Here is a 27,718-nt window from a genome sequence, read left to right as displayed (position 1 = left end):
TTTACCCTCGTAGTATATTTTATGGGAGAACAGATCTTAGTTTGAAGCTCGAAGCTCAAGCAAGGTTAACAGAAAAACATAAAGGATAAATACGTGCTGCCCAAAACAGTACATCTTATAATGCATATTAGAATGCTGGAATGTTGACAGCTCCTTTAAAGACAATGGAGTGGCAGCGGAATATAAACTGTGGTATAGGCTGTTAACTTTACAATATTCTAATCCACAGCCTCGGATTCGCTCTCTCACTTGGATCTGTAGAATAAAGTTAGACACTTTGGAAGAGCAGTTGTAAAACTGAAACCTTCCCGTCCACCTCAAGACTCTAAGCATCTGATTTCATAAACATTTTCGCAGCTATTTTGATTTCCTTGTCAGTGTTTTGATTCCAAAACCAAACAGATACCTATTGATTATAAAAAAAAACTCGCACGAAATCAAACGTTTTTTGTTCAGACTAATGACAAAGCTGGTGTTGCCAAAACACAAAAAAATATAACTTCAACTGTATGTCAGACTGTCAGGGACAGGCCTTCTATGTAACTGGAAATTTTAGCTAGAAAAGGCGCACAAAGCTCATATATCAATTTCATGATTAAAAACGATGGTGCCACAGGACTAGAAGCTATATATTTTTAGGGACCCAACTGTACAAATGCATACTTTTTCACCAAAACCACTAGCCCAAATACAGGTAAAATTTTATAAAAATGTAACACTTTAAACAGCCTATTTTAGCAGAGTAGGCCTTGCTATTTATTGAGAGCTAGTAAATTGAGTCCCCCCTCTTCTAGTTCCAGTTTTTAGTAAGGAGCATCTCCATACCCAATGGCAAGTGCATACTGTAAGCCCAATTCTCACTAGATTAATTCCACATTTACTGAATTCTCAAGGCTAACCATTTTCTGTAATCTTACAGACATTGCAACTTAAAGGGGCAGTTCATTTGCTGCACAAAGCCCCATATTTATTAGGCAAGTGCAGTGCAAACGGACCGTGCACTTTAGCCCACTAAAGTCATAAATAGAGCTTAAGATTTTTCTACCACACTAAAAGCATGGCATTAAGGAGTTCAATTTACTGTAGACTTCCAAGTGCCATTGCAAATCAACACTTAGTTTACAATATGTTACAGGTCTTCATGACTTGATCTGTTGAACAACTTGGAGCCCCAGAAAGTTATAATTTAGTAAAGCAATGGGTACAACTTTGACATTCCTAAAATACTGTCCTTTTGTTACATGTGGCCTTTGCATCCAACGCAGACTATGCTTGGTAAGTTTACTAACATTTCTGCGGCAGTGTCAAGCCTTGCTTGCCAATCACAATTGTGATCCCAAAATATTTTTAGGGAACATAACTGCTACATAACTGATCCAGAAAATCAGAAGAGAGTCTAATAGCTCTGGGGTCAAGGGGTCTAACAAATCTTATAGACAGTCAACTTGAGAAACTGTCAGATAGCACGGAAAAGTGGACAGAGGTTTAAATTCCATTTTTACCATCACCATCTCATACTGAAAGCCTTGCCTACTCTGAATGCAAACATTTTGCTGTAGGAAATCACATTTATGACACTTCACTCTTCCAAAATACACACTGATAAACTGTATGGCTTAAAAAGAGAAATCAATGAGTATCGTACTGCGTAGAAAGCCTGCGGCATAATACAAATAAAGGACAGAGTACGAGTAACGGAGAACATAAAGTAGCACCTTTACTATAGCAAGTTACAGTCAGGCCCAGCACTACCACAAGAATGAATAGATTCCCCTTGGGACATTAAAAGGCACTGCAATATATTAATAATTCACTGAGCAACTTACCCCAGCACTGATGGCTGCTGAGAAAAGTAATGGATGTTTTATATCGGCATACCCTTACCAAGTCTTACGTTACATCAGGTTAATCCTGTCTGGCATGGTTGAAACCCGTCATCGAAGGATTTGTGGCTATAATCTTAGTATAAATACAATCATTGACAAAAATGGTGAAACACCATACTTAAACAATATTTTATGGCACATAAGAGACAAACTTCAAAGAAAAGCACCACACAGCAACAGAACTTATTGTGCAAAAAAAAATGATCTGCTTCGAGACAACTTGTACTAAATTCACCTGTACAGCACCAGGCCCATATAAAGATATGAGCAAAACAGTAGCATCCACTGATCAGCAATTGATACCCTAAAACTGCAGCCTTGAGGACGCGCTAGGGTCGTCATGGAATGCAAACACCACCACTCGCACGATCACCTCACCTATCATTGGAAGCTCCTCCATCGTAATGCCCTGAGATTTGAGGTGTTTCTTGATGCATGCCAGCAGTTGCACGTTCGGTCCCCAGCGTCTGCCTAGCTTGTGGATGTGCTGAATCTGTGTCACAAAGCGCATTTCATCGTTCAGTTTACACTCGGGCCTCCAGTCGGAAGGGGGGATCACCCTGCACATACCATACTTTTCATACTGAGATCGGATGGACTCGATAAAAGTTACTGGGTCGTGAAACTCCTTGGAGGTAGGCCGCAGGACGGGTATTTCACACATGACGGGCCACCCACATTTGCCGCTCTTTTCCTGCTTTACTGCGGAGTCGTGTGTCTTGTGCGAGGAATCTGTCTGTGAGGTAGAGTGATTTTCACAGGCCTCGGTTTCCGCCTTGCCATGTGCTTGTTTAACAGGTGTGGTCTTTTCCGTTACGACTGTCCTCTTCGGCCTAATCCTCTCCAAAACTTTTTCGGACCCTTCCTTTTTTACGTGGCCATTCACGACCAGTTTTTCAGCTGCCAGTGGCTTGCTTTTCACCTCGGGCATGACAACAGCTGATTTCATTTTTTTGGGGGGTGATTGTTTTTCTGGGGAAGTAGCCTCTTCCAGTCGTCGCTTAGAGTTGCGTAGTCCCTCCCTTAACTGCCTACCCTCCTCCACAGGGTTGGTCTTTTTATTGAACTTACCATTGACCCTAACACAGTTTACAGCGGCACAGATCACTCTGGACGCTGCAAGAGATAGCACCTGTTTGCGGGTTTTTGCATTGCTACTTTCGATTTTCCCTGAGATTATGTGTTTAACAGTGGAACTGGGTTTCATGTGGTTGGGTTTGGTTTCCTTGACCAGTTCTCTCTTGGCTTTGGTGTATGTGACTGTTCCCCTAGTCACCGTTGCAGTGTACTTCACAGTTTTGGGTGGTGAAGGTCTCACATCTCTCGTCTTTTTGGCACTGGCTGCATTGGAGCTTGTAGAGGACATCCGAGTGATTCCATTCAATTTAGACACCTGAGAATAAAAGGACAAATGCAATTAGTTTGTAAAAGAAAACCATCTTCACATGTACATCCAAACTATGATATCTGTTTAGTTGATGAAAACTACATAACATTTCAGCCTTTAGCACATGCAAGAAAACACCTACAACTACAAATCGGCATGGTGATTGGAGAAAGTTGACGATTTCTGCAACTACACAGCTAAATCACCCGAATAATTAACAATGTGGCAGGTTTTTCCTGCATTATGTGATACGAGATGTGTACTAATAGAGCCGTGAGGCCAATCGGGGAGGGAGGTTGTTATGGACTTTTATCTGACTATCACTTTCCTATTTTCATGTGATAAATTTGTCATGTTTTTCCGTAAGTGTCACCAAAAACGTACGTAAAAAAAAAAAAATACAAAGCAGCAAGCTGAAAGTCTAAACTTGATTTAATTCAAATAAATGGGTTCCAAGGGAACACAGAATTATGCTATTTCCATAATGAAATCGTGGAGGGAAAAAACAGGCATTACAAATATTTTCTGCTTTAGACACGCACACAAACCGAAAAGAGACAGTGATTGGTTCTGCATTTTTTCAACGGGAACAGGAGAGGTCTGTCGGAATATTTACAACAGTAGAAAGATCTTCATGACATAAAGCGAAGGACGTTTTGGCAGTTCAATCACCGTCTTAAACGTGAAACAAACAGCGCGGTTGAGAGCAAAAGTAGGCAGGTATCCAATGACTGCCTTCAAAGGTCAGTTCGCTATTCAGTTTCAATTAGCTTGAAAATCACTGCTTCCCATAACATGAGGCTACAGTATTTTCGGGCTGATTCTGCAACGGCGTTACTGGCAGATACTTCGAAAAGCGTTTAGTTACGTGCTTGTTCAACCCAAAAAGAATACAGCATTCACCCAAGTCTGTTCAACCAAAAATCTAATACTGCCGAAATTCCCCATTTACAATGCTAACCTATATATCGTTTCTAGACAAGTCGGGGTAGATGTTCTATCTTTTTGGCGTTTGCTGCATTTTCCAAGTGGGATTATTGTACATACAAATGTAGTATTTCGATGCAACTATTGGCATGCCTCTTTATAATGTTAACACAGTTATTCTTGTACTAATTAGTCCAGTAGTTGATGTTGCTTAAACTAGAAAATGATGCCCTATATCAGTGCTGCAAGAGCGTTCTAATTGCACAATATGGGCTATACAAATAACTACAAAAAAGTAGTGAACAAACTAAAAGCAAGGCCGCCTCCAAACAGCTAGCACAAAGGCTTCTTCTGATTCGTTGACTACTACAGTAACAATGCATTCTTGGATGATCAGCAAATGGCACAAAATGACAAGTGAACAGACAAGAAATTCTCAACCAAAACAATTTACCAGACAAGTAAAACTATTAAAACTCTGGAACCTTTTGATAGAGAACCTGTTAAATTATTTCAGGTATCAAATGGTGTTTAAAATTCCAGGAACAGAGCCTCTGTTCAACATGTCAGAAATCTGTGCCAGAAGCCTTTTTTATGTGGAAGGTTAGGACCCTAGGCATCACTTCACACCCAGATTTCTCCCCAAATCGTTTAATGGAATCTTAAAGGCAAGCATGGGCTGTGCACCTTTAGAGTTCCGTTTATCTCTTGCAGTGTAACAGCCAGCAAACACTTAGGGTCTCATTACGATTTCGGTCGGAAAGGCTCCGAACGGAATTCGGTTTTGCCGAATCCGTGTCGGAACTCGCGTTTCTGACCAACTCGGAAACATTTCTGACCAACTGATTAGGATGTTAGGTAACCGTTCGGTCCTTCCGACTCTGTTTCCGACCGACATTCGGAGGAACAGAGTCTGTCGGGGGCGAATAGTCTATGGACCACGTTTCCGTCTGACTTATTACAATGTCGGATTCGGACAGCCTTTCAGACTCAGTTTGTCAGACACGGATCGGCTGTTGGAAACTGACTTTGGGGGCTCATAGCAGGCCCACATTCACCAGGAGGCCTCTGTTTGGGGCCTGTGGGGGTACTCATTGGAATGTGGCAGGGTACTCGGTTTTCAGGGCAGGATGGCAAAGTCATGAAGGGGACTTTCATTTCAACACCAACCAATAGCCAGCCTTGGCTCAAATGGAGAGCTATCATAAGTATACAAATTTCAAAGAGGAACTACAATGGTCTGCGCACTCCTCTCATGGTTTCTCACTCTGTATATAGAACCAACTGTGGAAAAATGGAGGTGCAATGAAAATTTGTAATATATTGATTAAAAAGTCATACTTTTAAAATAGCGGTATGTGTGTATTCTGCAGCATGAGGTTCTCGCTCTACTGAGCAAAGGGGCTATGGAGAGAGTGATTCCAGAAAACAAGATCAAGACAAGCGATCAAGGCAGACAAAAGCATGAGCCTCACCTAAGGGTCCCATTGAGCTTGCACAACAGAATCTGCAATACCCCTCCAACCCTCCCAACTAACAAAGGGCAGCGTTTCAGGAAGTCTAATCGATGACCTCCATACTAACAAAGTTATCACTGAGATTAAAAACCCTCTCATCTCAGTGTCTGGATTCCCACCCACAAGAATGAAGGAAGGAAAATGTTACTTTGGGCAGGAATTTTGGATTAGTGCGTAGAACGACCTTATTATGATGCATTTGCAAGAAGGGTTCTTGAATGGTTAGTGCTTGTAGTTCACTAACTCTTTGCAGAGAAGTAATAGCTACTAGAAACTCATCCTTCTATGTTAAAAATTGTAGTTCACATTTATGTAATGGTTCGAAGGGAGGTCCCATTAGCCGTGTGAGAACAATGTTTAAATTCCACACAGGTGAAGGTGGCACTCTGGGAGGAATTTTTCTCTTAAGACCTTCCACAAAGGCTTTAATAGCAGGCACTCTGAACAGAGATAGATGCTGTCTGTTTTGCAGATCTGCTGCTATTGCAGCAAGATGCAGTCTAATAGACGTGTAGGCTAAGTTACATCTTTGTAGGTGCAGTAAGTATCCTATGATGTGTTGAATAGACACGTCTAAGGGATTAATATTATTGTTGTGACAATATATTACTAAGCGTTTCCACTTGGCTGCATAACATGCTCTAGTGGTTGGGCGTCTAGCTTCTTTAATGACATTCATGCAGTCTGGAGGAAGGTTCAGATATCCAAATTCTAAGACCTCAGGAGCCAAATCGCTAGGTTGAGCTGAGCTGGTTCCGAGTGCCTGATCTCTCCATGGTCTGTGTTAAAAGGTGTGGAGACAGATATAAGTTTTGGTGCGGTACCACAGACAGTTGTAGCAGTTTGGTGTACCCCGGCTGTCTGGCCCACGTTGGAGCAACTAGGATGAGGGTCAGAGAATGCTGCTGTAGTTTGCGTACTACTAGTGGCATGAGTGGTAGAGGTGGAAAAGCGTACGCAAATCTGTTTGACCAGTTCATCCATATCGCATTGCCTTTGGACAGTGGGTGTGGATATCTGGCGGCCAAGCTTGGGAATTTGGCGTTTTCGTGAGTGGCAAAGAGGCTATCTGAGGTTGTCCCCACATCTGAAAGAATGGTTGAACTTGCGTATGAAGTTCCCACTCGTGGGTTTGTTGTGTTTGACGACTTAACAGATCTGCTATGGTATTTTGTACTCCTGGAACATGTTGGGCTAGAAGGAATATGTCTTGAGGTATAACCCATCGCCATATGTCCTGAGCTAGTTGAGAAATTTGCATGGAGTGTGTTCCGCCCTGTTTCTGTATGTAATACATGGCTGTCATGTTGTCCGTGTGGACTAACACAGCTTTGTTTGATACTTGTTTTTGTAAAGCTTTCAGTGCTAGGAATATGGCTAGTAACTCCAGGAGATTGATATGGAGTAACTTTTATTGTGGTGTCCACCTGTCTTGCATGGTGTGTTGCAGTAGGTGGGCTCCCCAGCAGGAGAGCGATGCGTCCGCTGTCAAGACTATTTGGGGAACCGGCTCTAGGAACGGTCGCCCTTTGGAAAGGTTTTTGGTGTTCCACCACTGCAGAGAGCGATGAGTCAGACCGTCTACCAACAATAGGTCTGTTAATTGACCTTGAGCCTGGTTCCATTGACGTGCTAAGCACTCTTGTAGAGGACTAAGCATGAGCGCTAAATCCGCTCCGATCGCGGATTTTGCGAATTTTCGGTAAATTCGCGATCCGCGAACTCTCGCGAATTTGCCGAAAATTCGCAATCCGCGAGCGGCGGATTCCGGGGGCAAAAGTTCAACCATTCCTGGTCTGTTGTAACTAATTTACGATGGCGCCGGCAAGCTGCCAGCGCCATCCTAAGATAGCTACTAAATTAGCTTCAACAGGAAGCTCTAATAAATAAGATAAAGCAGGTCATCGAGCGCCTGCTTTATTTAATCTATTAGAGCTTCCTGTTGAAGCTAATTTTGTAACGATCTTAGGATGGCGCTGGCAGCTTGCCGGGGCCATCGTAAATTAATTACTACAGACCAGGAATGGAATTATACCGTTGTGGAGGCTGGGCAGGTGTGCCTTCTTCCCAAATATACCGTCGAAAATCAGCTGTGACGCTGGACAAAGGCCTTTGCATCTTTGACCTTCACGAGCGCAATCCCCGTGCTGTTATGTGGCCAGGGGCTTCTGTCTCTACATCTGCTGCTCTGATCAGTCTCTGACCTTGTATACACACAAGAGCCATGTGCACTCGCATGGAAGCGCCGTCCGTTTGGCCCCGCCCACACACTCGCGGTGTGCACCGTCTTCCCGCCATTTACCCACTATGATGGGCAGATCACTCAAGGGACCCCTGCGCCCTTCGGCGAGATTGCATAGTACCACACACCTGGCCGCTGTAGACAACTCTCTGCCACTTTAAGCAGCTGTAGTGTAGTAAAAGCACTATACATTTACCCAACGAGGTAGCACTTACTGATCATCCAGTAGAAAGTACTCCAGTTGAGTAGAGGTATGGCACAAAACGGTGGCGTCTTCTTGAATAAATACGAAGGGCAGGGTTCAATCTGGCACGATGGTCCACTCCTGGCATGGAAGCCACGCCCCCAAATCCGCCGATCCGCTAAATCCGCGGATTTTGCGGATCCACGATCCGTGAATCCGCAAATTCGTGAATCGTGGATCCGCAAAATCCGCCCATGCTTATAGAGGACGCATTTGAAGTCTTGCATGGGGGACTATGAAAATTCAAGAGGCCATCATCCCTACGAGCTGCATGAACACCCGTGCTGGAAGGGAGTGTTGTGGCTGAAACTTTGTGAGAAGAGTTTGCATGCTGGCTATCCTTGCTGGAGTGGGATAAGCTAGTGCTGTTGAGGTGTTTATTGTGGCACTGAGGTACTGTTGTACTTTGGATGGTTGCAGATGAGACTTGGTGTGGTTTATTGTGAACCCCAAGTTGTGGAGCAGTTGGATCGTGGTATGAGTGTGTTCCACACACTGGTTGTATGAACTGGCCTTTATGAGTGAGTCGTCGAGGTACGGGAAGACGTGGATGTGCTATCTTCGTAAATGTGCTGCCACTACTGCTAGGCACTTGGTGAATACCCTTGGTGCTGTTGTGACTCCGAATGGGAGTACTTTGAATTGATAGCGCTGCCCGTCTATTACAAATCTGAGATACTTCCTGTGAGCCTTGTGAATGGGAATGTGGAAGTATGCGTCCTTGAGATCTAGAGTAGCAAGGAAGTCGTTTTGTAACAGGATAGGAAGGACTTGTTGGAAATGGTCTGACTGTATGTATATGGTTAGCGGTCTGAGGTGTAGAATAGGCCTTAGAGAGCCGTCCACTTTTTTGTAGCAAAGATATTACTTCTTGCTTTAACAGTGATAGATGTTCTTGTGACATTGGACGCTGTTTGGGTGGTATGTTGGGGGGGGGGGTAGATTTTAGTTCTAGACAGTAACCTGATTGAATAATTTGTCGCACCCACCTGTCTGATGTGATGTTGTTCCAGGAACGAAGGAATTGTTGCAGTATTCCCCCCACAGGAGTGGAATGTTGGGGGGGGGGGGTGGGGGGGGAAGTCATCGGGTAGGGGTTGAGGCAGAGCGGGAGTTGTTGGTTTTGCCTCTGCCTTTGTTGTTGTTACCCCTGTAACCCCCTCTTTGGTAGCCCCTAGTGAATGTGGATTGGCTAGGGGTCTTGTAAGAAGTGGAGGGGCTTTCGGAGTAGCCTCTTGTGTTGCCTCTATATGAGGAGCGACAAAAAGAATGTCTGGGAGCTTGCTGCTGCAAGGCTACCATAGATTTTGCTGTGTCGGTGTCTTTTTAAATTTTTTCTAAAGACACATCAACATTTGGGCCAAATAAATGAATGTATGACATAATATCGACCACAAAAATATCGCAATACAAAAATATCGCAACAAAAATAGAGGACAATAATATCGGGATCCTATCTTCATAAAGGTAAGTACAAAAATATCCCAAAAATAATATCGTAGTAAAAAAATATCGAAATTAAAAATATCGTTTTTTTAAATGTATTAATAATAATGTAAAAATAATGTTAAAATACATATAATTTAACAAATATTAATAAAAACATTAAAACATAATTAAAAAATTAAAAGTAATACATATACATTTAAAATAAATTAAAAATTTAATAATTTAATGTAATTTTATTTTTTTTAATTTCATTTAATTGATTTAAATTAAATTTTAATTTATTTTATTTTTACCCTTTACGCCTGTACCCCAAAAACCCAAAACTGACCCTGAACCCTAAAAATACCCCTGTACCCCAAAAACCCAAAACTGACCCTGAACCCTAAAAATACCCCTTTACCCAAAAACTGAAAACTGACCCTGAACCCCAAAAATACCCCTTTACCCAAGAACTGAAAACTGACCCTGAACCCTAAAAATACCCCTTTAGCCAAGAACTGAAAACTGGCCCTGAACCCCAAAAATACCCCTTTACCCAAGAACTGAAAACTGACCCTGAACCCTAAAAATACTCCTTTACCCAAAATTAATTAACATTATTTAGTTACCAATTAATTATTAATTAACAATAAAGTAAATATATTAGCACATTAGCTATAATTAATTTAATTTACTAATTAATATTAATTTTTCCCAAATAATTAAGTAACAATAAAAAAAATTATATATATTAAAAAATTAATCTAATTAATGTAATTAACTAATTAATAATAATTACCAATTAATTAATAATTAAAAATATGTACAAAATTATATTTATTAATTACCTAATTAATATTAATTACCAATTAATTATTAAATACAAAATATGTAAAAATTTATATTAATTAATTAACTAATTAATATTAATTAATTACCAATTAATTATTATTTAAAAATATTTACAAACATATATTAATTAATTAATTATTATTAATTAATTACCAATTAATTAAAAATATTTACAAACATATATTAATTAATTAATTATTATTAAATTACTTCCCACCCTATTCCCCTATAAACCCACAACCCGCTCTAATACTAAAACGCAAAATGTTAACAAAATTACTAATTTTCAAACATACATTTCTAAACATATTTAGCAAACATATAAACAACAAAATAAAATACATAACACTAAACAACAAAATTTCGATATTACTAACATACATACCTTAATCTCGATATTCTGTCTGTCGATATTATGGCACATCGATATTCTATACCATCGATATTAAAACATCGATATTATTGTATATCGATATTTTAATTTCGATATTTTGTCTGACTACCCAAATAAATGTCTCATCAAATGGCTGATTAAGGATGGAATTTTGTACCTCATGTTTAAAACCTGAAATACGTAGTCCGGCATGTCTACGCAGAAGGGTAATGGTATCGATTGCCCTTGAGGCGGTATCTGCAGCATCTAGGGCACAACAAATGGAAGTATTAGTAATATTTTTACCTTCTTGTATGAGTTCATTGGCCCTATTTTTATATTTGTCTGGTAGATGCTGCATTATGGACTCCAGTTCATCATAATGTGCCCTGTCATATGTTGCCAACAATGCTTGGGTATTGGTAATGCGCCAAATGTTACAAGAGGCGTCAAGGAGCGGCATGTCTACGCAGAAGGGTAATGGTATCGATTGCCCTTGAGGCGGTATCTGCAGCATCTAGGGCACAACAAATTGAAGTATTAGTAATATTTTTACCTTCTTGTATGAGTTCATTGGCCCTATTTTTATATTTGTCTGGTAGATGCTGCATTATGGACTCCAGTTCATCATAATGTGCCCTGTCATATGTTGCCAACAATGCTTGGGTATTGGTAATGCGCCAAATGTTACAAGAGGCGTCAAGGAGCTTAGGTTCTTTATCTGGCGGTGAGGCCTCACCTGATGTTTGTGAATTAGCACGTTTACATGCATTAGACACTACTAAAGAATCTAGTGGTGCTGGACCTCTAATGTAAACTGGATCTGTAGAGGCAGCTTTGTATTTTTTCTCAATGCGAGGGTTGAGGACCTGAGCCCTGACAGGATCTTTAAAGACCTGTGCTGCATGCTTGATGACACCTTTAAGCATTGGCAAAATGGCAGTAGACCTTTGTGTGTTATCAAAAGTGTCTAATAGGAAATCTTCCTCCACAGTATCGGTGTGCAAGTCAACCCCATGGAACTGGGCAGCTCTCTGGACTAGTAGGTTAAAACCTATAGTGTCCTCTGGTGGGGAAGGTCTGGAAGAATATGCATAGTCTTGTGGGACGTAAGGCCCATCAGGGGTGTTATAATCATCCCATGGATTAGGTGACTGAGGGGGGACTATTGGTCCCTGCTGGGTCATGTACACCCCCACCTGTGTCATCAGAGTCTGTTTCTACATCATCATCTGGATTAGTGGATGGCGTAGGCGAATGATGTGGTGGAGGACGTGTAGGAGGAGGAACAGTATGGGGAGGTGGTGGAGAAGGGACCCTTAATGGAGAGGTTGCAATGTCTCTTCTTTGGAGGAGGAGGAGGAGGAGGTGCAGGCGCCTCTAGTGGTCTCTTCTTGGAACTAAGATCTAGTTGGTCAGTCTTAGGATCCTTTACAAGAGTTTTTTGAGTAGGATCTGGTGTAAAAAGTTCTTCTGTGTAGGGCAGATCCTTCGGCGTTGAAGTTCTGTTCCGGAGGTTTTTTCGGCACCGAGTCGGTAGCTGGTCTAGGGGCTTTTGGTTTAGAAGTGTGACCTTTTGAAATGTATTTTACCGGAACGTGTTTTTTCGGTTCCAGGTGTTTTTTCAGCTCCGAAGCATGTGAATCGGGACCTTTAGGCGTTTTTTTACTTGGCTCAGAGTGCGGTTTCGGCATCAATGAGCCGGTGCCAGTCTTCGGCGCAGAGTGCTTAGGTGTCAGAGCAGCAGTCGGTGTGGTTGAGGAAGATGGCTTCTTCTTCGGTGTCGGTATGGGATCGGCACCGGGAATAGACTGACTCGAGCCCAAGCCGCCTGAAGGCTTAGTTGGCTTCTTTGCCGGGCCCGAAGGCAGGGCGTGGGAAGCAGTCTCTCGGTGTGCACCCGGGCCGAAGATGAGGGTGTGACCAAAGCCTTTTTTGAGGGTGTCGAGGAAGGGTTGGGGTCGACAGTCTTACTTACGACCGGTTGAGCTGGAGTGATGTCTTCGACGTCTGAGTCTTCGGCATCAGAGGAGCTGGCACTTTCTTCGGCGTGCTGGTGTTCTGGCACGTCGATGCCCTCTTCAAAGATGTCGTCGGGGATCGAAGCTGACGAGCGAGCCATTGTTCTTCGAGCTCGTCGGTCCCGAATCGTCTTCTTGGAGCGGAAAGAGGCACAAGCGGAACAGTGTTTGGCCTTGTGCTCCGGTGAGAGGCAAAGGTTGCACACCTCATGTAGATCGGTGTGGGGAAACTTCAACCCACATCGAGGACACTTCTTGAATGGCGTCCTTTCCATGAGCCAGAGAGTAAGGCCTAGGTAGGCCCGAAGGCCTTCGTCGATGACCGGAATTGAGGACTTCAAAGTGGTGAAGAATTGCGACGATTTGGAGCGCGATCGAAACAATACCGTCGAACTGGGAGAGGATTGCTCGCCAAAGAATATTCGGTTCCAAACCGGAGCGCAGGAAACACGTCCGAGCCCGATGGCAGAAAAAAACAATCTGAAGATGGAGCCGATGCCCATGCGCAATGTGGTCCAAAGGAGGAGTCACCTATCTTGTGACTTCCAAAGAACTTTTCAGGACAACAACAAACTGCAAACATCCGGGCCCAACACAAGGTGGCGATCTATGCACAGTGTGTAATCTGCAGCTCATATGCCTCAAACATACATTTCCACTGTTGGTAAGCGGGCTTCCTCTTCTGCCTTGTGTCATGTTGGACTAACTCAGGTAATCCAAAAGAACCACTAACACTGAAGTAACCAATTACCATAGGTTCCAGAGGAGCATGCTGCCCGGCGTAAAGACTTCAACTCCTCGGCAGCAGTAGAAGCGCTACATAAATGCATTTTCATTTTTACTTACTTTGGACCCATCGAGAAGTGTTAACAGGGGTCACCATAAACCAATTTAAAGACACTCGATATACCATGGAGGTATAAAAAGGCTGGCTTGACAAGGAAGATTTGAGCCTCTGGCAAGAAGATTGCAAAAGTCTCTTTTGCAAACTAATTAATCAAGCTAGCTTACTTGCAGTATAGGTTATTTTATTTGAAGCCATCATTATCTGGCCTAATTGGAATGTGGACATTAAGTGGCAACCAAAAGTGTATATTTTGAACACATTCAATTCATTAAAGTATGCCAACTAACATACGTTTGTTGACTCAAACATCTGAGAAGAAGAGCGGTTGTGACATCTGAAACACTGAATCACTAGCTTTGTCCCCCCACATAGAAAATAGATACAGTAAGGACACTTGGGAAAAGCTGTATTTCAGTTAAAAGAACACATTTTTTTAAATGACAATTCAGGAGAAAAAAAAGCTTGTTTCCTCAGCTGGACAGCGCTCTGCAGTTATCAAGCGATTTCTTCCTGGGCTATACAAGTCCGACCTCACAGCAAGAAGAGGATACACGTTTATAATGGCCGTGCAGCTCCAGACACAGTATTAGAGCATAGCATCAAAGTATATTTACATGAGGGCACGGGCGGATGCCACAGCTCGGGACAACAAGGTTGTGCAAGTGGAAGAACCCAGTCAAGAATATATGCATACCTGGAAATAATCAAAGCGTTTGATTCCTCCCAATTGTCACACCTCACATACTTTTCTCCTGTTTGTGAAGATAAGGTTGTGTTTACAGAAGAAGATTGTCTACCAGAGGTACTTTGACAGTAGGTACTCTTGGTTGAGAGATAGTTACTCAGCACAGAGTTATGCGAGAACCCACAGCCATAGAATAAAACAACTTTTATTTAGGACAACGCACAGTTTGCCATGGTACATATCTGTCCCTAAAGGCACTACTTCACCATCCCGATTGTGAGGGTAGGTGGAGTCGGCAGCCATTGTGTAGTGATAAAGGTGGTAGTTCAGTTCTTGCAGTGGTGGCTAGCAGCAGCTATTCAGTGCGCCTCACCCGGCTCAGGATAGCATGGCACTAGCTGTGTTGACTAAAGCTTCCAAGGGAAATACTGCTACCTCCTGAAGACACTAAACTAGTTCTGCTCCAAGCCTCTAGCCTTGAAGACAGAGTTGCTCTTTGCTAGGACAGCACCCTGGGTGCAAAGAAGTTTAGCGCCTTTACTGCTGCTAGTGAACACAATTAGGCAGCAATGAAGCGTTTGGTGTTCACACATTAGTTTTTGGCTGATTACATCATAGCAGTGACTGGCCTCAGAACACAACCATCTACACACCCCATGAGCTCACCCGAGTGACTCGCTGTTGGCTCTGTCACGCTGGGGTCAAGTTGCTTGTTTGGGGTGAACGGGAGATTTTTGGTGTTAGGCATTAAGGCGGGACATTGAGCTGGGAAGGTAGGGGAGTTTGTTGGATTTTAAAAACAGCACCTGCAGCGAGTAAAAAAACAAAACAAAAAAAACTTTACATGCATCACTAGAGCAAAGCAAGAGAGACACTGCTTTTTGCATGACTTTAATGCAGATCGCTCTATGTGTCTCTCTTAAAATTGGCACAGTGGGTTGGGCCGAGCTCGCCCATGCCAAAAGACGGTCCTGTTTGAAGCCTACACATGTGTCTGACTATTAGTTGGGCACATTTCAAAATGCTCAATCTGCAGACGGTATATTTGCAGCATACAGTACAATGCAAGCAAGCTTTAAGTCTACAGAGTCAAGAGGCCAACCACCAAAAACGCTCCCTTTGCAGAGGCTGCAAGCTCGTATTAACGAAGGACCACAAGCCCCACTCTGTATTACCATATATGCACCCACTTCTGGAGCAAGCATGCATTTGAAAGAGAATATTAATTACAGTGCACGATGCAATCACTTTGCAAACGAGGGGTGTGGGCTTTGCATTTGCTTTATCCAGGTTGGATCACATATTCAGCACAACCAGCCCCAGGGTGTCCTTTGTACGAGAAGTGGAAGTAGTACAAATGGCACACAGTGTGGCGGCAGGTAGGCGGTAGAGAACGCAGGGTGGTATTAGGCCTTATACAGCACTGTAATAGGCAGCTCCCACAAGGATTCTCCAATTACAGGAAGGCTGGGGTATTCAAGTAGACCTTTAATGTGGGGTGGTGGGGGAAGTGAATGACTTCCAATAGCATGTTTGCAGTCTAGGCACCCCTCCAGTCACGGTAGAAGTTTGATCACAGACGTGAACAGGAGAAAAGGCGCCATTTGCTATCTACTGCTTATGTAACTACACATGTGCCTACCTCTCAGCTCACCCTGCCTTTAACAGGTGACAACCACCCTTGCGGTCTTCAGCAGCCAGCCTCCCCTTCTTCATCCACCTTGCTGTTGGGCGCAACTAGTTTTGATAACTTTTGTCATATCTAGCTCTTCATGCGATTTAAACAGCAGATGTTATTCATTCCAGGTTTGCAGTGCTCAATTTACGACCGACCGCCTGAAGGACTGATGGTTGAAAGGGCTTTGCTAGGATACAAACTCAGACCCTTCCTGTGGATCAATGCTTTTTCAAGAAACGAATGTTAAACTCATTGAACTATTTTTCAAGTATTCCATTTGCAGTTTCACAACGGTGAGAAGAGTGAGGACAAACCAATGAATAAAAAACATGAACATTACTCATTTAAATATGACATGCTCTTTCATTAATGTTTATCCAGTGCTTTCTAAATATTCAGATTTAGATAGAGGTGATATATATATATATATCTATATCCAACAAAGCAAGTTGCCCACTCAGGTGGATAAAAATGTCACGTTTATTCGATGAAAGCTGCAATACAGCGGTCAGTACATCTCAAAACAACATCTCTGTATGCCAAAGCGTTTCGTGCTACCAAGCACTTTTTCACAGGCATGTTCTCGTTACAACGCCAAACAATTTTAAGCACCTGTTGTAATCCGGATACTGACCCCTGTGTTGCAGCTTTCATCAAATAAACGTGACATTTTTACCTACCTGAGAGGGCTCCTTCGAGTGGGCAACTTGCTTTGTTGGATTCGTTACGGCTAGCTCAGCCGTGGAGGAAGCCCTGTTGCAGTAGGCGGACCAATGGTGACACTGAACAGCGGTAATTAACAGTTGGACAGGAAGAAGTGATGAAAGCTCTAAGGTGCATCCCAGTGTGAGCGGTCATCACACCAACCCACTTTGGTGATTATGGACTATCATAAACGCAATGTCAAACAGACTCACTCGAGGACTACAGTAAGGCACTACGTATACCAGCAGGCTGTGTGCAGGAAGTGCAGCAGTCCACGCCCACTGGGGCGGGTATCAGGATTACAACAGGTGCTTAAAATTGTTTGGCATTGTAAAAAGCACATGCCTGTTAAAAAGTGCCTGGTAGCATGAAACGCGTCGGCATACAGAGATGTTGTGTTGAGATGTACTAACCGCTGTGTTGCAGCTTTCATCGAATAAACGTAAATTTTTTACCTACCCGAGTGGGCAACTTGCTTGTTGGATATATATATATATATATATATATATATATATATATATATATATATATATATATATATATATATATATATATATATATATTCCAACAAAAAGCCTTCAAGCTCTGAGAGAGCACACTGCGCTCTCCCCACCTCCGGTGTCGCTCGCATTGCTGGCCTTCAAAGCATTACTTTCATTGTCCGACGCGTTTAAGGCTGGTATGCCCCATCATCATGGACTCAGCACAGGGGGAAATGACAACTCACCACTCGCTCCATTCGACCATTTATTGAATGAAACACCGCCCTTAGCGGGCGTGGCACAGTCTTGACACCCAGAGGCATGCTGGTATATGCAGTCCCAAGAGAGTCAAGCATATTACAACCTTGAGTAGGCTCAGTCCCCCTGTATTATTAGCTTTCATATATTGGCCGTCATAGCATTACTTCCATTGTCCGACATGTTTCAAGGCTGGTACGCCCCTTTATCATGGACTCAGCACAGGGGGAAAAGACAAACCACCACTCGCTCCATTTGACCATTTATTGAATGAAACACTGCCCTTAATGGGCGTGGCACAGTCTTGACACCCAGCGGCATGCTGGTATATGTAGCCCCAAGAGAAGTGAGGGCTTTTCGTTCGAACACTTAAATTGCACGGCTACCCTTGGCCGCGGAGAGGAGCACCAATTTCGGCTCAGACTAGAAGTGCATCAGAGCGGAAAGGCTCGTGAAGGGAACCTTCCTTTCTGGTGAGCGCGCTCTCCCGAGGGTGATATTGCTCGCAACCTGACTTTCTCTCCTACTTAAGGAAATATATGATAGCTAATGACAGCTGCTGGGATATCATGAATCATGTTTGAGGGAAAACTGTTTTCTCATGATTTTCCCATAGAGGTTATGAAAGGTGCTCCAGAAGCTAAAATGCAGAGTATATTTTCTGTAGATTCACGCTATCTTTTTCAGCCATATGAAAATGAAGTCTGACATTCTGAGTAAATCATGTACTTCCAACAGGAGCAGCTTGTCAGTTGATTCCATTGTGTTCTACTGGAGCCCCCCAGAGTATTCTAAAGAACAACTAGAGCGCTAACAATGTTACTTATGATAGAAATATGGTACACTTGACGCCATGTTCACTGAATCAAACTGGTAGAACTTAAACATTTAATTTAGTACGGAACATATTGAGCGGGTTCAGTTTCTCGTAGACATTATGGTTAGTGCTGTAGAAAGAAAAATTCTGACATTTTAAGTGAGTTCTCGAATATCTTCCTCTTCTATTTCATGAAAAAATTCTGACATGCAGACTGAAACATACACTTTTAACACCAGCAGCAGATTGCCAGTTAACTCCCTGGTGATCAGCAGCTTTTCTATAGTGTTCCAATGAGCAACTAGAGTGCTAACATTCTGAATTCATGCCAAAAGTGTGGCACATCTGAACGTTACTTTGACAGAATGAAAGTAGAAAACATTTTATATGGAGGATACTGCAGTAAATGAGAAAATTATGGAGCTAGCACAATGGACCATAGAGGCAGAGGAATGGGGGCAAAGGCAGCAAACCAACCATGCAGTACAGGCAAAAGAGGCTGTGGCAACATGAAAGACCACCCAATGCTCGTAAGGCAGGTGTGTCAAACCCGCAATCCCAGGAAACGCACATACTTTTTGCCAAACAGTCCTTACAAAAAATCTGGTATTCCAGGAGTTGCTGCCACCACATCTTTATTTTATATATGTACCACAGCAGTAAAGTCAAAGTTAGGCCAAAATGAGTCATCTTCTGAAAATCGGGATGGGAAAATGTGGTAGAACTTACAACTTTTGAAAACTGTACTTGATAGTGGCACACAGAAATTGTATGTTTTATGTTGTATGGGGCTCCCCTTCATCAGGGCTGTTTCTGACCATTTGCACAATGATAAACAAAATAGTTAGCTGGTAACCAACATTAAAACTTGTCACAAGAAGAAAGCTTTGCCCTTTCTGGCATTTCCCTGAAGCCGGCTTTCTAGCGAAGGGGAGGTGGATATAAAGTAGCAATCTTGTGAATGGAGGGATCTCTCACCAAACCGGTTGTATCTTGTAGGAATAAACTGGTCATTGTATGAGGCAGCCCCTAGGATTCCAGCTGTGCAGACATTCAAAATAAGATTTAAAACACAGATTTTGTTTTAGACAGACTGCTAGATATAACATAACATACCTTTTATATTTGTAAAGCCACGTTATTACACTTTATTCTTTGAGAGCAACATATTTTCTCACATCAGTAAGATGTCTGGGACAGAAAAGCTACGCTTAATGTCCCTTTAGTGTCACAAGAACTCCATGTTGGGGGTATTTGTAACCAACTCCCACATATCTAACGATTAGTAAAAGTGCAACCAGGTGTTGTGTGTCTAATATGATGCAGAATTTAGTTTCAACCAAGTAGGAATAAGACCGCAGCTTCCTCTGTCAAATGAAACCAATGAGAGGAAATCAACAAACGTTCCACAGCAGCCTAATTCAATAACAGGGAACCCTGTTGGCAAGGCAAAGTAATAAGTCACTAAGGAATTTACTAAAGTAGACGGTATCTGGAAGAGGGTGGAGCTGAAGTAATTACTCCTAGGAAGGTGCAAACTCAAAGAACTGTAATTTTCTCAGGCGAGTACAGACCAATCACCAATATACTCAAGGAGCTATACAAGCCACGCAACCTAGGTCTCTTGGTCAAAGTTGGAAGGGGGCAGGCAAAATAATTGTAGCATTTGGCCACCCACTAAGCAGGACTACGTCAGGCAAAAAAACTCTCATTTATCTTCTGCAAAAACAAGTCTACAGTGTCTATTCATTGGTAATCTGGTGAGCAAGTAGTTTTCAATCATTAGATGTATGTATCTTTGCTGAGCGCTTTGAATATGTGAAAGGTGAGCCTCTAATTACAAACTTGCACAAAACTACTCTAAGACATGGTCACCTTCTAGGTTCACCTTTTTTGTTCCCAGATAGAACAGTTAAAGTAAAAAAAAGTGATAGAGAATGTGAACTGAAGAAAAGAAATAAAGACCCAAACATTAAAACTTGTTTAAAATCTCACTAGATTTTAAATGTTAACCCAGAAGTTGAAGCATGCAAGTATATGCAGGTAAGTATATGCAGGTGAGTATGTGGTGCTGGAGGCAAGGTACGCGTTTCTTTACACACCTTCTGTTGTGGTCTTAAGAGATTTCTGTACATAATCTTGTTTAAAGTAGTTGTACTTTATATTGAAAGCAACAGTTGTCAGGTACTGACCAGTTCCTTACAAGAGGCAAAGGCTAAAGGGGAGTTGTCAAAGATATCCTGGAGTCTACTACGGACAAAAATAAACTTCACAAAATAGTAAATATCCACAGACTTAGAGAGAACTGGACAGGTTATTTTCAGTGAACTCTAAATGCATATCCTCAGGTACAAGGCAACGGGTCTTTACATGTATCAAAACGTGTTTTGGACCAATGCATTCAAGTGTCTACCTTATAAGAAATGTGCTTTCTTGCAAATTATTAGAACTTATCCCTATATTAGTTTTTTTTTTTTTAAGTTGGACCATGTGTTTTTGTCAAAAACGTTTTGATTTTACAATTTGTTTTTGCATCACGTTTATGTAATTTAAGGGGCACTTTTAATAAAGATTTGATTCACATTTGCCATTTTCTATGGATTTTATAGGCAGCAAGTAAGCCTAAATTCAAACGCCACACAAGGTCCTTTCTGAAAGGATCAAAAACATACAGCCCAACATACATGCCTGACCGAAAACATGAAGAATATTTTACACCTTTTAGGCATAGTACATTTACGCACACATTGACTGCTGCTATGTAAGAATACCACAAGACTAAACTGCTGAGATGGTTTGAAATTCTAACTGGAGCACTGCCTGAACCGACCCGGAGGATTGCCACCCAGTTTACCTGTTTCCTTAAGTCCTGAGCCGATCTGTGAAGCGTATGGTGGCTAGCAGCGAGACCTTTGGCGGAGGAGACAGTATGTGGAGCAGGAGTGTGGTTAGTAGCAGCAGCGGCCCGCTCTCTTCGCCTCTCAACCCTCTGTTCAGCACTCCGCTCCTTCCCTGGTGTGACTTCTTTACTTTTGTGTTTCTGAGCAGATTCTTTTTCCCTTGGTGATTTGCTGTGCCCATTAAACACTGAAGAGAAAGCGAGAAAACTGTGTTAAAGAAATGCATTGAGAGGTTACAATTAGAGAAAATATGTCTACAAGATTCGACTAAAACAAATCAGACATTGGCTGCACCAACCACTGCATATGAAACACTTACTCATGAAGCAAAATGGAGACCCACGACACAAAAAACGAATGAATTCTAACACAAGCACACAGAGTTTACAAAGGAATGTCTAAACAAAAAAATGTAATTGAACGCAACAGAATGGATTTCAGTAAGATATGCAGGATCAAACTGATAGTCCGAAATAAAAGAACTAAGTCCGCTGCAAAGGAACAATGAAAAGGAAAAGTGAAATATTGAAACACGCAGTGTATGCTAGATTTCAATCTTTGGAAGCCAACAATTTTTTATCTCAAAATCATACCTCTGCATAACCTAAAAATATTGAACCCAACAAAACAAATCTACCCAGCAAGAAAAAACATTGTCTGCAAGCGCAAGCTAATTAAAGATTTCATTTGCAGATGGCACTGAACAATTTGGCATTGTTGTCTTGATGTAAAGTAGTTGTAATACTTGTTAAGAGTCTCCCAATGGAAATGTTTTTCTTGGTGATATTTGCCTCTCTTCTCAACAGCACCAGGGGCACGGGCACTCTGTGCAGCTCAGCTGGTGACAGTGAGTGGAAGACCAGCAGAGACTCGACAAATGACACGCAACAGTTAGCAACCATAAAAACACACTTACCTAAGATGTAGCATCTTCAAGTTGCATCAGTGTTTTGCATGTCATGATCACTTACATAACAGCAAGCAGCCACATGCACGAGTGGCTCAGGAGAGTGTCTGTCTCAAAGGCAGCCTGACTCAAATATTGGTTTTGATGTGTGTGTGGATCAGATGAGTGCTCCAGTTGAGTCACAGTGCACTAGATGCAGCATACAGCACAGGCAAGGAGCATGATTGGGAAAAAGTGTCGAGATGTGCGTGTTGTTAAGTAGGTACAGGCAGAGAGTCCACATGGAATTTCATGCGAAGAGCAAGAACATGGATGTGGCCCTGAAGTGGATCTTTAGGTATCATATAAGGTTGGCGGAGATGTCCTGTGATTACAGTAAGACAGGTATGAAGCAGCTGCTAAGGTGTTAGATGAGATGTTGCCACAGTAGCACATACCCATGTTAAAGAAACGTTTGAAAGGGATACATAGTCCAGGATGTTCACTGCTATAGTGGCAATAATGTACCTGGGAATAAATGGGTCAGGGAAAGCTAGAAAAATGCTGTTTTTTCTAATGCAGGAGCAATAGGAATTCCAGATTTCTGCAATCCGAAAGGCAAACGTCAAGTCTCGTATTGAGGCTTTTCATAACTATGTGGGGCTGCTTTTGGGGCAGTATTCTGGAACATTGAGATAAAGCGATAAAAGTCAGTTGGCACAATCACAAGGGTAGAGCAAGTAAATCAGGTACACTAATAATATAGTAACACCCAGGAAAGGCAGGAGATTTCTCTCCCTCAAAGTCAAACTGACCGCAAGACAATCCTATCCAAGATTAGAAAGGGACTGATTTAAAAAAAAAATCTGTCTTTTGATTTGGATCTATTTATTTCAAACAACGTCCTAGACGTGAAAGGTTTAGGAAGGGCTAAGCATGTAAGTGGCAGTAACCACTACTGCACTGGGAGCTTCTATTTCGGACTGTTGGAGGACCTTGCCTGTGGTAAACAATGTATGCCACTGAACTGAAGGCTGACCATGCTCTTCTGGTCCTCCTCTTTAACCCCTCCCATGCTCGTGACGGAACCGTTCCGTCACGAGCCTCGGGTGGGCTGTGCTGGTGACGGAACGGTTCCGTCACGGCCCGCTCGACGTGCCTGCGCGGCGCGAATTCCGTGCCTGCGTTGACGTTCTAATCGGCGGGCGGGTCCGTGACAGAACCGTTCCGTCACAAGCACAGCTCACCATTAGGGCCGTGACGGAGTGGTTCCGTCACGAGCACGGGACCGCCGCGCGGCCCCGCCTCCCCCTTAGCGCTGCGGCGGAATAGCCGCCGCAGCGAAGGGGTTAAGAGAATAGTATTTGGTCTCGCCTGAGCCAGCGATTGCGCTGCTCTGGCGAGACATTAGTGAGTGGGCTTTCAAAAGTCCGACCGGCTGGCCTAGAGCGTGCGGTTATGCACAAAATGACGAGCAGAGGCGCCATCTGGCTTTCCTCTCTCATCATGATGCGTGCACATCGCACACCACTCGGCTGCCTGCTTTCACTTTTGCCGTCGCGCGCGCGCACACCACTCGCGTTTTTGCGTGCTTATTTTCTTTCACTTTCGCGGCCTCGCAGCAGTGTCTCTTTCAGCCGAGGAAACAGATCTTGTGTTTTTTTTATGTATCCTGATTTCATTTCATTTCATTTCTTCCACCCTTGCTTTCCCAGTCCTCCCTTATACACTTCCCACTTTACCCCCATTCCTGTGTTCCCGGATTCCTTCGACTGTATGTTTTATGTATATCAACCTTTTTTTTTTACTGCTTTGTGATGGAGTAAAGGTCTACAAACCAGCCCCCCCCTCCTCCTCTCCCCCCATCACACAGTGACTGTGGCTTCGACCCTGCAGAGTGCTCTGCTGCAGTTCGGCTGGATTTGCGCAATATAAATATAGCATACTTCCCTACAGACATGACTGTCGAGCTTGCTCTCTTTCTTATTTGCCTGTTCTTTATTCTTTCCTTCTTATATTCCTATCTTTGTCCGTTTTTACATCCTTTCCCCCATCAATTTACTCAAACCTAAAATTACTTGATTTGCTTCCCTCTTCCCTCTTTCCTTGCTTCCGTTCACCATTCATAAAATATTCTCTCCTCGCTTCTTTCCTCCAAACCAATTCGCTCCTCCCTTACTTCTTCCCATCCTTCTGGCTCTCACCCCTTGCTTCCATCTCTCCCTCCATTTCTTTCCCCTATTTTCCTCTCTCCATGCCACGTCCCTCATCCTTTTAGTGCCTTTCCCTTCGCCCCCTTCCAGGACACGCACACACATCATGCTATATGGGCCTATATGTGATGCTTGGGGGCAGGTGGGGGGTGTTGACAGTAGAGGAATGTATGTATGCATACACATACGTTCCTTGTACCATTGTACAATGGTGTCAGCTTCTCTTTCAGTGCATTCATGCCTCCGTTATTCTAACACACTCGCAATCCTCACCCTTTCCCTGAATACATACGGACTCCTCCAGCGGGTAGGCACAAACATGCGCGAACCGGCCGCATGGACATGCTGTTCCTGTCCCTGGGTGCCCCTACCCCATTACAGGCACACAAGCTCGCAGTAAAGCCGCACCACGTGGCGCAATAAATCCGCCCTGTAAAGTGTGGAGCTCTGCAGAAAAGGCCATGTATATTTATTTGGTTCTTGTATTTTGAGGGCTTGCAGTGGAGCTGGCCTCCTAGGGGGGCGGTCTCTCGATGTACGGAGGAAAATGAAAAATACATTTGAAGCAAAAAAGCAATTGTAACAAAAACCCTTGCCTTTATTTTTTTTTCCGCTTCTAAATAAAGTGTGTTCTACACAGCAGCCCCACAGTGTCGGCTTCTTTGTTTTTCAGGATTTTGTTTGTGCAATATTTATGGGCTCCCGGTAATTTCTGGGACACTTTTGTACTCACTCAAGTTTGCACTTCTTACATAACTAAGCTGATGGCAGCGCTTACTGGTCGTAGGGCAAGCCATAAAAACAGAGAAGGGGTGCCTCAGGTGAAAGGGCAAATAGGCACATAAGAACCAAGCATTGGCATAGCCAATATGTCTCGCCTTTGGGACCTTATAAGTGTTTAGTTAAACAGCACAATTTCCTTGGTGCAACAACATCAACTGTTGCATGGCTAAACACTTAGAAGGTCCCAAAGGCGTCGCAAGACCTATAGGCTAAGCCAATGCTTGTTTGAGTCATGTCACGGAGCCAAAGAAGCAGCCATTATTTCTTCCACAGTGAAGTATATCCCACCACTGACTGCAGAGGAAATGTGCAGAGAAAGTAAGTCTCCTCTTTCAATTCGAAAGAAAGATCAACTGGCACGAAACACAGCTGTGGGATTTCTAGATCGCCGTGGCATGGTTCAAAGCCACATCTTCGTTGTGGAGGCAGGTTTTTCAATCGTCTCAAAGATGCCTGGAAGAATTATCGAACTGAAGTATGTTAACTGCTTTTACAATGTTTGAGTATAATATAGTTACAGAGTAAATAAGCTTTATTTCAGGGAAAAGCAATTCGTTTAGAATCTTGCATCTTTTGGCTCCAATAACTCCGGAAGATGTAACCAAAGACAGTCAGCTGTGTACTTTGTCAAGCTACCAAAAAATCCCAAGTATGTAAAACTGGCTATATTCATGATATATACATATAGGATTAATGTTTGGTAATCCTACATTTTAGTCGTATAATCTAGGATAAGGGTACTGCCATAAGATATCATAACCATGTAGGAGGAGTGTTTTGTAAAAGTCACCTTAACAAGAGAATTGCACAAAAGAAACAATATATTTAGTTGGTTAATACTTTATATATTACTTTTGAACATAACACCTATTTTGGTTCACCTTTGGTTGGAAAAACGCAATGAACAAGTTGCTTACATTCAATAACAATCTTCCTGGTAGATACTCCATCTACCTGCAGATTCCTCACTCATCTTTAACCGCATGCGTGCGGGCGGAATTCCGCTCGCACGCTGAGATTTGCGGAACCGCATGTTACGTGACGAGCTGGGCTCGTCATCAGCGTAGCAGGAGGCTACCTCATGACGAGCCCAGCTCGTCATGAGCGTGGAAGGGGTTAATCTCATTCCGAGGCAAAATTGGATCCAGAAACCTGAAATGGCTCTTCTGCACCGCTAGGTGGCGTCTATGCTCTAATCAAGCTCTGTCATTCACCCCATCACAATGACGTCAGGTTTCCAGCTTTTTTTCCATCCCTTTGAGGCAGTGATAAGGCTGACAAGACTGAAGGAATTTTAGTCTACCACAACTAACTTGGATCTTAGCAGTTGTACGACACTCAAAAGAACATGGAGGCGGGCAGTGTCAGTATGGATTCAACAGACAGATGAAAAGTATCCACCAGAAATATAGTTAGCAAAGTTCCGTAACTTGCTCCTGCAATAAATACTTCTACCTACAGAGTCCTGAGCTCTTAAATCAATACCCAAGTAGAGGTGAGCAAGCCACTGAAAGCTCGAGCCAGATGCTTAGCTCTACTTGAGGTCCTTTTGGACCCTTGAGCCCAAAACAAGGAAAGCTTTCATCATGTGGCATCTGCCCGCCACCTAAGCACCAACCCAATGTGTCAAGAATTAAAGAAAGCCTTAACCTTAAATGAAAAAAAAAAAAAGGACAGACATAACGATCTAGTGGTTGAATCGCACAACGTGAAACCAGAAAATGCTGGTATGTCCCCCAGATTCCATGCTTAAATTGTGGGATCCCAGGTAAATATTTGTATGTCACGGTCTCCTTTTTCTAAATTATCAGACATGAGAGCACCTTAAAATACATTACTTCAGGATGCTGGATAGACTAAATCCTTGAGTGTTTGTATTTCATAGACTATAACGTTGCTTCATCTATCGTAAGAATCCAGGGCAAATACAGGGTACATGTGACAAGTGATTTGTCTCTTACCTCACTAATGAAATTGTCGTCAGGGCTGGGGGAGAAGGAACAGCCCTCTCTGTGGTGAAAACATGGACTGAAAACCATGCTGCAGCATAAGCAAATACCCAACATGGAAACACCTAGGGTCAGCGCTGAAGTTGCTTTCGCGCCATGGTGAAATGGGCTCCTTCAAAGGGTCCTTCTTGGAGAGAGCATGGTGGCTCTTTATAGAGTCGAAGCTCCAGCGGGAAATTACCTGATTCTGAATCGTCTTGCCCTTCTTGGTGTCACCATAGCACAGGAAAAGTTGGTAATTGGCCCTGAAACATGCAGGTCAGTCATAAGAATGGAGAACCCTATAAGGATCCAGACAGTTCAGCATTTCCTCCTTAGTGGGATGAGAAATCGGACACAATGTGGGCCGAGTGTCGGACCTTCTTTCATTTAAAAAATATCTAAAAACATGATCGTTTCACTTCTAACTCTAACCTGAAATCCGACCTGTGTAGGCTTCACAAGTGGAGAGATCCCTTCGGGAGGATTTGTGTGCTTAATAAATGCAATTAACAAAACATAACGTAACACTGAAACACGTGAAATGGAACGACTACCTTAGGAAGAGTGGAATGAAGCTTTTCTCTGCAGACAGCTTG

At 42.9% G+C, this 27,718-nt stretch overlaps 1 protein-coding gene across 3 annotated transcripts in view; it reads right to left on the bottom strand.

Annotated features, from left to right (window-relative positions):
- Nucleotides 1–27,718, bottom strand: part of JARID2 (jumonji and AT-rich interaction domain containing 2) — a 666,167-nt gene that overhangs the window by 193,531 nt on the left and 444,918 nt on the right. For all 3 annotated transcript variants that reach the window (XM_078687918.1, XM_078687917.1, XM_078687919.1), the window contains exons 6-7: nt 21,204–21,436; nt 2,265–3,279 (exon numbers count right to left, since the gene is read on the bottom strand). In XM_078687918.1, the coding sequence (XP_078544044.1) occupies nt 2,265–3,279; nt 21,204–21,436 (1,248 nt within the window). The remainder of the gene's footprint in view (nt 1–2,264; nt 3,280–21,203; nt 21,437–27,718) is intronic.

Source organism: Lissotriton helveticus, chromosome 4_1 (genome assembly GCF_964261635.1).
Source record: "Lissotriton helveticus chromosome 4_1, aLisHel1.1, whole genome shotgun sequence".
Classification (NCBI taxonomy): domain Eukaryota; kingdom Metazoa; phylum Chordata; class Amphibia; order Caudata; family Salamandridae; genus Lissotriton; species Lissotriton helveticus.
The sequence above is the reverse complement of the archived record's forward strand: the minus strand, read 5'-3'. Positions and strand labels throughout refer to the sequence as shown.